This window comes from Bombus impatiens, unplaced genomic scaffold, assembly GCF_000188095.3.
Source record: "Bombus impatiens unplaced genomic scaffold, BIMP_2.2 scf_0359, whole genome shotgun sequence".
NCBI lineage: Eukaryota > Metazoa > Arthropoda > Insecta > Hymenoptera > Apidae > Bombus > Bombus impatiens.
This window is the reverse complement of record NT_176778.1, coordinates 185443-198087: the sequence shown is the minus strand read 5'-3', so window position 1 is coordinate 198087 and position 12645 is coordinate 185443. Positions and strand designations below refer to the sequence as shown.

Here is a 12645-nt window from a genome sequence, read left to right as displayed (position 1 = left end):
ATCGATAAAGTTTAAAAGAAGTATGAAAATGTGCACGAAAGCTACGATATATTTATTGAAAGCATAAATTTCATAGAAACCATAAAAGTATCTTAAAAGCCAATTTTCTCGTATATTAATGAATTTATACATGATTATTATATTTTATATATTTCTGCATAGTGTGTGGATTCTCCAGATTTTTGCACTTTTAAATTGTCCCTAAATGCATAAGCATGTACAGTTTGATAATAGCCAACTCGTCCATTTATATTTCTTTCGCCACTCTTCGATGATCCGGGTACACAATCAAGTATTACTTTAAGAATCCAAGTCTTTTTATCATCATTTGATCACCGTATCGTTTCAAAGGTTTACGACGAGCAAGAGGTACTTTTATGGTTAAAGGAAAACTTACCTCGTAAATCGCAAATCACTGTATCGAGATGTTTCATCCTGTGGTGACACAGTTTCTTTTCATCAGCAAAATCCTTAAATCGAAGAATCTTATATGATTTCTGGTTTCCAGTGCTCTCACACGTAGAAACAAATTCTACAACTTCGGAATAAATTAGTGTCTGGAGATCGATTACTTCATCGGGATGTCTCCTTCTTTCATTTATTTCGAGGCGGGATACTCAGACTAGACCTATCTTCTATTTGTTTCATTCGAAGTTTTTACATTGTTCTTTTTCACAGTTATTTTCCAAGACAGCTGACGTTGAAATTAGTATGGATGAAATGTTGAGGACAAGGTCGTCCCGTTTTCTTTGATATCTCCCTCGGTGTCTTCTTTGCATCAAACTTTATTTCGCTAGCCGCACTCCTTTCGTCGTTCGTTACTGTCCCTCGAGGAAACGGACGCGTTAAAGAAACAATCCGTGTACCCGAAATTATTCTGAAATTATCTTACAACTATTTTAAGGCAGATCGGTAGTATTTCTATTTTTTAGATAAGACGTTACAATGGATTCTGCAATGGTGAGATTGTGCAATTTAGTTTCTTGATTAAATATAGAACGATTGTTTCGCTATTTGATCTAAATTGTAATATCACGCTGCAAGTCACGCGTTCTCGTTCTTATTTTGCTAATATGAGTCTTGTGCTTTTCATCTTATTTTTACGTTTGGTATCATTTTACTCTTACGTTCATCTACAGGACTCGCTAACAAAATGTGTACAGGAAAATCTTGAAATACCCTATTAACCGTATTGGCTTTGATACAAGGACGATGTTGGTCTCCGATAACAAATCATATATACCCACACAATGTTCTCGCCACAGAGTAATTGCATTGCTTTTGACTGAATTAACGAGAGAATCAGCCTGTACAAGCCTTTCGAATCGCACAGTATCACAGCTGCAAAATTGTCGTGACGCTGTATCTCTAGCGGACTTAAATCATGACTAGGCAAGGAAGAACTTCATTTGCCATGGAGAAGACAGAAGAGACATAAACTATTCGCGTGAAAGTGGTAGTAGAGCTTAGCAATCCTCCCTCGCGATTTCTTCCACTTGCAATATTCTCTTCCTCCTTTGTATCTCGCCTATTGCCGCTGATTTACGTAAAGATGCAAGAAAGGAAATGATCGTATTCTTTCAAAGCGGATAAACACGGAGCCTCGAACTCTTGCGTCTTGGGGATAATTCGTGCGGGACTGCAAATATCGTATGATAAGGAAACAAATTGTTGCGGTGAACGTTGGCAAGACTGGAAGCATTCTCGGTGTTCTTCATCGCTCACATCTTGTTTCTGTACACCATGGAAACCTTAGTCGATTTAATTACAAGCCCAAGCTGCTGTACCTGGAATTAGAGATGAAGATTTCCGAGTACGAAATAACGATTCTTGAAATTGAACGTGAACCGATTGCAATGTGCGTCACGGGGGCCTCATAAATTTCAAAGTCATATTCGGAGAGCAGGAAGAATGTAAACCAATTAATATCGGAGGGAAAATTCGTGCGTTTAAAAACACGTGATATAATCTTAGCTTCGTACCGTATAGCATAGTACAATAAATAAAATTGCCGGAAGGGAAAAGCAACGATATCGCGCACATAAAAAATTGGAGATTTTTTTAAGATCGTTCCGTGTCTAGGAAACTTGTTTAAATAAGCAAGTGTCAGGGTTTGAGATATATTACATAGGTATGTTCCACGTGTGATCTCATCGTACGTGTTTCTTCGTAAATATAGGTGTAATATAGAGAAAGATAGAAGAAACGTGATACGAAACGAAGCACAGAAATGTGGAAACGGCAACGTTATACACAAACAGCCCTGTCATTGGTAAAATAAAGAAGAAGGAGGAATGAGTCGATAGTTCAACAGTAACGCAATCCAGGGTCGGTATCGAGATATCCAACGTCTTTTAAACACTTTCTTCTCGTATTACGTTTTCCCTCTTTTCGATGACCCAGCAGGGATGTGAAGAATCTTCGCTCCCTTCTGTATCTTCATCTTACGCTACTCTCGTAACAGAGTGTCGTTCGTGTAACATTTTGAATGCCGTTTCCGAATATCTCGCGTGTTAATCCTCGTCCTATCAAATACGAAGTAAAGTTTGACAAATATTTTGTTTCTAAAGCTATAATATAATATAATAGCGACGTTAACCCCTCCGTATCCACGAGCTGATAACCAATAAGTCAGTCTCCATCCACCTAATCAAGCAGGTAATTCCACGATCCAATTCATCGGGACCGCAGAAAAACAGATGATACAATAGGCAGAGACAATGGAGCAGAAACAATAAAAGATCGCGCTAATAAGCCGACTTGACAATGCCTCTGCCACGCTTTTGAACCTCGCATGCGTGATCGTATCGCGATCGCACGAGCAAAGCGTGAGAGAGACGGGCACTCATCAGGCTGAATTTATCGGCACGAGAAGTAAGCAAATATATCGAAGCGGAGAACGAATCAGAAAGTGCGTGTCAGACGCTGGTCGAACGATTTATTATTTTTCATCTGCTTTTCCAGCCACCTCTTTTCCCTCTCCTTGATACTTTATTATGCGAATTCGCCAAAAGAAGCTGGCTTCTGTGGCGAGAAGGACGAGTGCTGCGAATACCAAAAGTAAGGAGAGAGGGAGTTAGAAAACGGGAGGGGAGAAGTTGCGCGAGCTTGCGCGCAGCTTTGCTGGTCGACGAACGAAACGAAAGCTTAAGGCTGAACCCGCTAGTCGGCGCTGGGCCACGCCACGCGAAGCGCCTTGTGGTTGCGGAACTTTGCTGAGAGGAGCTGCCAGCGCGGCAACCTCTCGATGCCTCTACGGCGGGCTAATGAAACCTCGAGAGCGCCGCGTTTCCGCCTGAAACTGCCCGCAGACTCGCGACACGCCAAACGTTCCAAAAGATGCGGTACCTCAAGAGAAAATGCCGTTGTCTCCAGCTGAAGATGCACCGTGACCATCAACGGCTGTGATCGTCGACCACCTGTCCGTCATCGATCAGATCGAGCAAGTTTTTAAGAGGATTGAAACATCGTTGAACGGCCGCTGAACGTCGATCAATTGTTTGTCGTTAATCGTTGTTACGACGAACCGACACCATCAAAGTTTGTTGTTTATCAAATTCAAGAAAAAAACGTGAGCCAGTTTAGATAGTTTTGGTTATCGTTCTTATCGGGTCATTGTCGTCGAGAAAAGGAAGACAGTGTGACAAAGAGTGTCGTTCGGTCGAAAGTCGGGTTTCTAAAATTCTGGATTATGATCGACGAGCTTGTGGCGGGACCAATAGAACCGGAGGACGCGTTCTTGGATCCTGGTTCGACGAGGCAGTGTCGTCAGTCGTCGCAGAGAGATGAACGAAGTTGCGGCTTCCGGTGAGACCAAACGAACCATTCGATTTAAGAAGACGAAGGAAATTTCGAGTCATCGTTGGAACGAGTTTCGTGAATCAACATATCAAGTAGCAACGATTGACTGTGTAAAAAATGTTTCGTAATCGTCGTTATCCTTAATCTTCGAAATGAGCTTTGGTAAACCTTGGAGACGCTCCTCTCAGTTTTGTCGGAGTAATTCGTGGCCTTGCAACGGGAGCATGCGACAGAAGGGCTGTTCTTTATTATTTTCCCCGGAGCCCCGACTGACATCTTTTTTCCAAGAACGTGTCATCCGTGACTCCTTCTAAACCCCATTCCAATCCATTACAATCATCCCCTCAGGCATACTAACGTAACTGAAGATTTCATTAGAAGAGCAAGCGAAAAGAGAAGAAAAAATAGGAAAGAAAAAAAGAAGAAGGAGCTAGAGGGCAAAGAGGGAAGGAGAAAAAAGGAAGAAGAGCAGAGAATTACGGGTGGCGACGGGTTCGTTCCCCCCGTTGAACCAACTTAACGCAATAAAGTAAGCGTACGGTTGGCTAAGAAGAGAGTCGTCTTTGCAAAAAGACGAAGGAGATTCCTGAAGGCGGTGCGTGTCCCGCGGCAAAGTAAAAAGGCGGCCGCACCGTTTTCTTCCTAATTACGATATTATCGAGCACGCTGGTTGGCGGGTCCAAAAACGTAGAGTATTTTTAATACATACACACAGAGACAGGCGCGTGGCACGCGTTATATGTACGCGTGCGTGCCGTGTCCCAGGTGGCTGGTAATTAAGTGTAGAATTTAATCGACGTTTACCGTTTTAACCGTTTGAGCAAGGGCGAAGAGAAAAAGACGACGAAGCGTGGTCCAACTTACGAATAGAAACCGATCTTTTCAATGTCGCGGTCCAACTAGTAGTGGCATAGTTTTATCGATCGTTTCCGTGCAATCCGTTCTTGTGTGTGTATGTACCTCGTATGAATCGGCGAAACGCGTTATTTTTTACGATTCCATCGCCAAAAGTCTCGCGAATGAAACATAGAACGTGCTAGAGTTATGTACCTGTATCGTTAAGTATCCGTTTCGTGAACGAGTGTAGTTTGTATCTCATCGTGAACGATTTAAACCGAAATGGCCACGAACTACGAGCTGCGTCTTTCTGATTTTTGATGCGAGAGAAACGAGAAAAGAGGGAGGAAATCTAGAAAAAGACTGGTTATTCAAGACTGAACGTTTTGCAAGCGTGGAAAGTCAGGAAAAAAGCGACAGAGTGACGCTGGTGAATTTGAAAAGTGTCTGCCCTCTGTCGATCGAGGAAAGGTGAAAATCGATGAAGAAACTCAGTATGTGTGATCGAGCAAGGCATTAGCTATGACGACCTCGAGCAGATACAGCAGTTACAACTGTCTTACCAGCTGGGACAGCTATGACAGAATACCAAGGTAGTAGAACGATATTTTATATACGACGAGATTTTCCATTATGGGATTAGCTTGTTTGAAATGGCTCACACTTTTAAGCGAGACACATGATTCACGCCACAAGCATCCTATTCTCGTTGAAAACGATGCTTTCTCCGAGCTATCCGTGAATTATTGAAACGAGTGCTGCCTGGTTTAGCCTTGCCCATGTCGAGTTCTGCTTTTGCTCTTACAATTGCTGAATTGATTAATACATATTTTATTTATGACAACAGGCAACTCTATGTACAAAATAGTTCGCTTCTCGCTGCTTTTGATAATACAGCGTGACTGATTGTGTTTTAATTGATAGGATGTTAATTTTATTTACGTATAATATATATAATATAATATGATTGTTACCTTATTTGCGACAATAGAAAATAATTAGTACGTTTTTGTTCTCTGTAGTTTTTAACAGTACAGAGTTCTAGAATTGAAAGAATACTAATTTCGGTTACGAAATGAAATGGTTACGTAATATACGTTACAAACGTATATTATAACGAGAAATATCTTAGAAACTTATATTGCAATAAATTGGAGAACAATGTATGACCAAATTTTTCGATTATAAATATACGATTTATCGGACGAAGTCATTGAATTTGTTGTCTTTCAGAATATATAATAAATAAACATTTGCAAATAGCAATACATTAAAATACAAAAATGAATAAATATAAGGAGCAGAGTAGAGAGAATTTTTTATCTATGTATATCAAAATACTTTTGCTGAAAGTATACTTTTTAATAAAGCGAGAATGTGAATACAAATATGAGATGTTACTGAGATTTTTCCTCCGAAATGCAATGTATTCGTAGAGTACCTATTACTTTCATAAATATTCTATTCCAACGTATAATAATGTTAATTTAGAGATAAACAATGCATGTTTCGCACGATCTATGAAAATATAAAAAAAGTATTCTTAAATATTGTTATCAAATGATTACTGTAGAAATTGAAGGGTAGACAGCTTATTAAACTTTATTGATTAAACAATTACTAAAAACTACAAGTACGATAAATAAATGAAAAACATACAATCTTCAATCTTGTTAATGTACCGTGAATGTGTTCACTTTTTTCTATTTTTTTTTTCAAACGCGTCAAAATTTCATGCGAGTGCAATACGATACATTTGACCCAGGCGTGTTTCTCTCACCTTTTCAGGCAAGGAATGTAAATTAGCTCGTAGATTTTCACAGACACTTAGGTTTTATCGGGTACACTCTCGAATCTGACGCGCAGCTTAAGCAGGATTACATACTTTTTACGGTGGAACAATGGTAATTCAATTACAAAATAATCTGTTTCTCAACATAAAGCCAATAAAAGGACATCAGGGGAAAGAACGATGCATATATTTCGTTTTTAGGTAAGAACGATTGTGTCCTTTTCTTTTTCCTTCTTTTGATAACAGAACGCACGGGAAATACAGTTTCACGTGCACGCTATTTCACTGGAGAAAAGGAGATGACTCAGGACAACGTTCACGAAATTATCGTCGGAAATTGGCTATTGGAATAAAATTGCAAGTGTATGTTTCATGTAAGCTAATGTAGTAAAGCTAGACACAAAGTTCTGTAACAAAGTTCTTTGGAATTTCAAGTAGCGAAACGCATTTCAAAAGTTCTTTGATCGATTCTTCAATGATTTTCCTAAAAACACTCAGAAGTTTCTTCTCCTCGATCGTTTTATATCTTTTGAACGTCGTTTAACGAACTTACATTTGTAACAAAAATACAGAAATAAGTAGCAGAAAATGACAAAATAAAGTACGTTTATAAAGACTTTCTTTGTAAACATTTCTTTTAGTGTTTTCTAGATTTCTTGGAATACTGTAGCTTTATAAATCGTTCCTCGGAGGATTTATAAAACTGATTATTTCATGACAAATACTAAGGAAGGAATTACGAATTAGAAGATAAATCAGTGTCAAATTTAAACACAACTGCTACTGTAATAATTGTAAAGAGTAAAAAAGAAATGACCAACTTTGGACGATATAACCAATCCAAATCGGTCAATTTCATCGTCCCATTTCACTGTCTCGAATACAAATTGGATTTAAAACAATCTTCTTGCCATGAAGCAATTAATCATCTTGTTCGCCTCGAGCGTTGCGTTACGCTCGATCTCAGGAACAATTTTTTCTCGAAACTAACATCGCGTACGCAAGAGACATTGTAAGTTTTTTTCTCTCCTACAATATCAACGATTCAATTGTTTTAATCACGACAAATCAGTTATTCGATAGTTATACATGTTCAAAGTCTCGTTCAGATTAGTCAAGTTATTCGTATTCAAATTAGCCGAGTTAAAGTAACCTGGCTTCAGGCGAATATCGAATAGGAAATGAAAGAATCGATTATACACTCATGTAAATTATTATGATATTAATTATAATGATATATACAAAGTATGAACTAACGGAAAAATCAGAAAAAAATTGACTTGGTTTAGGAAGTCAATATTGGCAGGTATGAAATTGGACTGTTCCTTTTAAGTCAAAGGATAGTTAAAATCGTCTGAATTTTATAGGAAAAAACAGTCAGGTAAAACGACAAGTTTACGTTAGTAAAACGTTCTAAATTACTTAAAATCAACTGACTTGATTAATGAGGGTGAGAGTAGAAATTTTAAGGAATATTTCAAATTAAGTAAAACGAAAATTTTATATCGGTAAAGTATTCTAAATTAACGTTAAATTAAACTCGACTAACTTGATTAATGAGGATGAGAGTAAAAATGTGGAGGAATATTTTAAGCCAAGTAAAATGACTTTACATTAGTAAAGTGTTTGAAACTACGTAAATTCAACTGACTCAATTAACGAGAATAAGAATAAAAATTTGAAAGGATATTCCAAATTAAGCAAATAACGGTGTAATAAAAAAATTAAGAGGTTTCAAATTACTTGAAATAGAGAAAATGAAGTTTCATATCCAAAAGATCTGACGTGCTTCCAATATGGATTTCAATACATGATAGTTTAATCGACGACGAATTCGATTACCAATGATCCGTATTTTTATCGACAAGTCTCGTTTCATTTTCAATCGCGTCGTTTTCGCAACCAATTTCCAATCGCATGATTTTCACGTTCGATTCCCATGTTTCTTCGTCGGTGAACTTCGTGGCGAAAACTTTGATAGAATCAATTCTTACAACAGCCGAATCGGGAAGTTCTCGAATATAATACTACCATGAAGGATTTGTAAAGGAACTAGATACTCGTGTATATTGCAGTAGAAATAACAGTTGGGTGATAGAAGTTTAAAAAAGTAGATTGTAGTACTGAACATGTTCGATAGTTTGATTTTCCACGAAGAAGGTTTTGATTGTTCGTCAAACTACGATCAAAACACAGAAACTAGAAATTGTTGAAATGCAATGGTAAACTTTGTTTTAAAATATTCAAAGTTTTTTTCTATCCTATATTTATCCTTAATATTCTGTAATTTTGTACACTAAACTTATTAACATTCTATATTATTCGTTAATATCCTATATTTCAATCTCCATACTTTCTATCAGTGCTGAGGTTGTACGAGAAATCTTTCTGTTCGAAAGCTTTCTGCGGCCAGAAGGCGATAGAATATTTCTTAAAAAGTATTAATATCTATGAACTACAAATCAGATAACATGGACTGTATTGATAGATAACGTGCAGTATCCATTAAAAAAGTAAAATCATAATATGATTCAGTATTGGTATTTATTGAGGTAAATTGTTAAGCTTTGCAACGATTAATCTTTGTTTGAAGAGAAAAGTGAGTCTTTGACAGGGGATGAATTCTAATAACTTAGGGGTGGGACTACCATAATTAATAATCGTCTTTCACGGTCTCCAGGCCAGTCTTGTTACCGCCTAACAATACTTTTCAAGGCTTCCATTACAAACCGAGAAATAACGTGTAATAGTACTAATTAAAATCTATTCGAATAAATTTAGTTTCGTAGTCTCGACAATTTTCAAAATAATGCTAATGTAAATTTTCATTCAAATACAACTAGATACGATATGAAATATGTAATTTCCGAATGCTATATTACTCGAACAAATGGCGCACATATGTGCACAGATCTAAATCGCGAGATTTCTGTTCCGTTTGCTGTCAGGAATATTATCTTTATTGTCAGATATTTATGATGCATTGTACCACGTCAGAAAGCTTCGTGACGACCCTTTGTTATTAATTACCATAAACGCAGTTCACTTTTCGAAACACTAACGATATAAAACGCTAACTATAGTTTGAAAGTAACGAAGTAACCAGAAGGTTTTAAAGTAAAATATAGATTTTTTAAAACAGTAAGACAAATTCGCATAAAAAATTTTGTTAGATAGAATTTTATTATAGAATTACATAAAGATCAGCTAATCACTTTAGTTATCTTTCAAATTGTTTCGTACGAGACACGTGATATATTCGTAAAATGTGTCTACAAATGTTCGAATACGTTTCGATTTACCTTATGACTTATTTTTTCTTCTAATAATTTAGTCATTCTTAAAGGGCTGAATTAGATGATTACGGAGATCAATACGTACCAGCATGATCCTCGCATACATTGATCCTTATTAATACCCGAATACCACGATAGGTCTGTAATTATAAATCCCAATTATAGACTTCTACGTAGATCAACGTTTCTGTTCCACTTGCCTTGTGTCGTCGATAACCGCGAACACGAACGTATCGAATTTATTAAATTAAGATTCGTAAGAAACTTTATCTGCCTATTCTTCAAAGATCCTATACGAAGCTCAAGTCGAGGATTTTCACGGTACCTGGGACAATTATGGGACAAGTGGTCGGTAAATATTTGATGCGCAATCCTAATTCTGAATTTGCGGGTTCGGCTAACTAAGGGCTCTGTGTATACGCGGCTCACCACTTGGCGCTAAATACATTGACACTGTGCTTAGATCGTTTCGCGTTTAATTTGAGTAAAATTCGCACATATCTTCTGCATGTGACTTGTAATTAAAAGCTGCATCTCTATAAGAGATTTAGCATGTTAATAGGATTGCTTTGCAATTGCTTCTCCAATCTCTCGGTGAAGGTTAAGCCGATCGTAATGAAAATGCCTTAGAAGCAATGTTAATCAAATAATCTTATTATTATAACTTCCACTTAACTACGAAATCAAGATACAACCAACAACGTTATCATTCAAATTTAATATCACAGTCGTAAAGTCGGTCAAAGAATATTCCCTCTAATCTGAACAATTTGAAAATTATTATAGGCGATGAAATTCCACAGATTCTTAACATCCAACCCTTACGACCTTTCCATAGTCTTACATTTTTCAGAAAATAGTTTACGCGACCGATGACCCAAATCTGTTAATTGGTAATTAACGACGATTTACGAGGTCTTTGCAAGCAACGAAACAACTGTGTGACATTTACACGTATCCATATATTCGTTCACGTGCCATAATTCCGTTGCCTGCGCGTTTATTCAATAGTGACATTTCACGTCTCTGGGAAACATTTCGAGGAAGGGACTCAGCATGACGACAGTCTCAAGTTATGAATCGACAAGAGTTTCACAACTCTAGGATTATATCAAGTAATTAGCGACCATCATTTATGAAGCGTGCGTGGGTTCATCGAAAGTACGAGAAAATAATTTTGATCAGCTTCCTGAGAAGAATACTTCACGGTGCGATATGTTGACAGATGTTTCGACAGAAATCGAAGAGCGCAAACGAGCTTTCTCTCTTTCTGATGCCGTTTCCAAGTCTAATTAAATACCGGTTAAACCTTTGTACTCTGTTGGAATTATACGCGAGAAGCTTCAGAATAAACATGAACGAAGAGAAACAATAAAAGGCTTGCTGAAAAGAGTAAGAAAGGTGTGCGATGTAATTAGTCCCGCGTCGCGTCTCAATTTTCGCGCTGGAAATTGACTCGTTACCAGCTCGAACGCTATGTTACTTTTTCAACTTCTATTATCTAACTTTCATTCTTACGTGCTTCGTAGCTTGCGCAAACGCATTGTAGTTCGATTACGTGGCTTTTACGAGTTCAAAGGGCAACAAGAAAAATAAGAATATAATCAGGAGGATTATACAATGTTGTTCCGAAGATAGAGATTAAAAATAGGTTAATGAGCCAGTTTTAATACTATTTTTATTACATCTATCGTTATTAAATTAACGTTTAGATTTCTTCGTGAAGGTTAATATACGTGCAATTAATTAATACTTGGACGATGAAGATTGATTTAATTCTATCGCATAGATACAGATCCAGCTTCCATCACGAAAGAGCTAAATATTATTAGACGTAAAGAAAAATTCCGCGCTTCTAGTTTCATACTATGTTATGCTAAAATTCAAATATCTCATTGCCTTTCAACGTATCGATAATTATCGATAAGATATAAAACATAATTGCAAATACAATTACAGTTGGTAAAGTATATGTTTAACATTGCATATTCTTTAGACCTCAGGTCAATGAAAATTCAATGACGTTTCGTTAAAAAAGAAGAAATGTTTTTCTATTTCCAATGGGAATATTACGATATGCATAACATGGAAAAAGCGATATCAGAGATTTTTCAAATGAGATTTTACCTTTAACAGGCCACGGTGATTGTAAGAAGTTTGAGAAAATGGGAAGAAAATATTTCTACTTTCGAAGGTAAAGATACGGCTCGTTCACGAAGATACAAAAAATATAAAACTGAAAGCACAGAATCTTTTCCTATATCTAATAAAAACATCTTAAATCGACAAAGCACACTGTCTACGTGGGATACAAATTAATAACATAATTGAATGCAGATTCGAACGTGGACATGATTTAATTATTGTCCGTAATTATTGAAAACGCAATGAATATCGATATCCTATTGGGGACGAGGGAAATGGACAATTGTTACTAGCGATATAATAACGTATCCATGGTACACTAGCAATTCAGTTATCTGTTATTAAGTTATAGCATTAAAGTTATCATTATTAACTAGCAGTAAGAAATAAGAATATCTTAACGCGTTAACGATTCAATTGTGGAATAACGCTTCCCAGGTTTGATATTTTGTTAACCTAGTAACAGTATCAGTTAATCAAAATTCTTTTAATCATACCGATCACTAGATAAGCAAGATTAATTTCGAATCAAAGCGTACGATTCCATCGTCATTAATGACAGTGAATTATACCGTGCACGATTAAACGGATCGATAAACAGAGCATCGTAATTATCATCATGGGCATAATATTAGATCTATGGTTAGCTTATGGCTAGATTCGCTAATGGATTCGAAGGATGCTGGGTTCTGATAATGTTACTTTAATCTTTATTATGATCTTTTCTATTATTTTATTTTATTCTAATTTAATGCTATTTAATCTCGATTCTAT

The 12645-nt window shown here is 36.7% G+C and overlaps 1 protein-coding gene across 13 annotated transcripts in view; it reads left to right on the top strand.

Annotated features, from left to right (window-relative positions):
* LOC100740867 (potassium channel subfamily T member 2) overlaps positions 1-12645 on the top strand; it is a 200840-nt gene that overhangs the window by 100614 nt on the left and 87581 nt on the right. Inside the window, exon 1 of one of the 13 annotated variants that reach the window (XM_012385791.3) lies at positions 3163-5231. The exons of 11 other annotated variants lie outside the window; for them this stretch is intronic. In XM_012385791.3, coding sequence (XP_012241214.1) covers positions 5161-5231 — 71 coding nt within the window. In that variant the 5' untranslated portion in view covers positions 3163-5160. Of the gene's footprint in view, positions 1-3162; positions 5232-12645 lie in introns of those variants that run through there. One more of the 13 variants, XM_033320797.1, reaches the window with a different exon arrangement.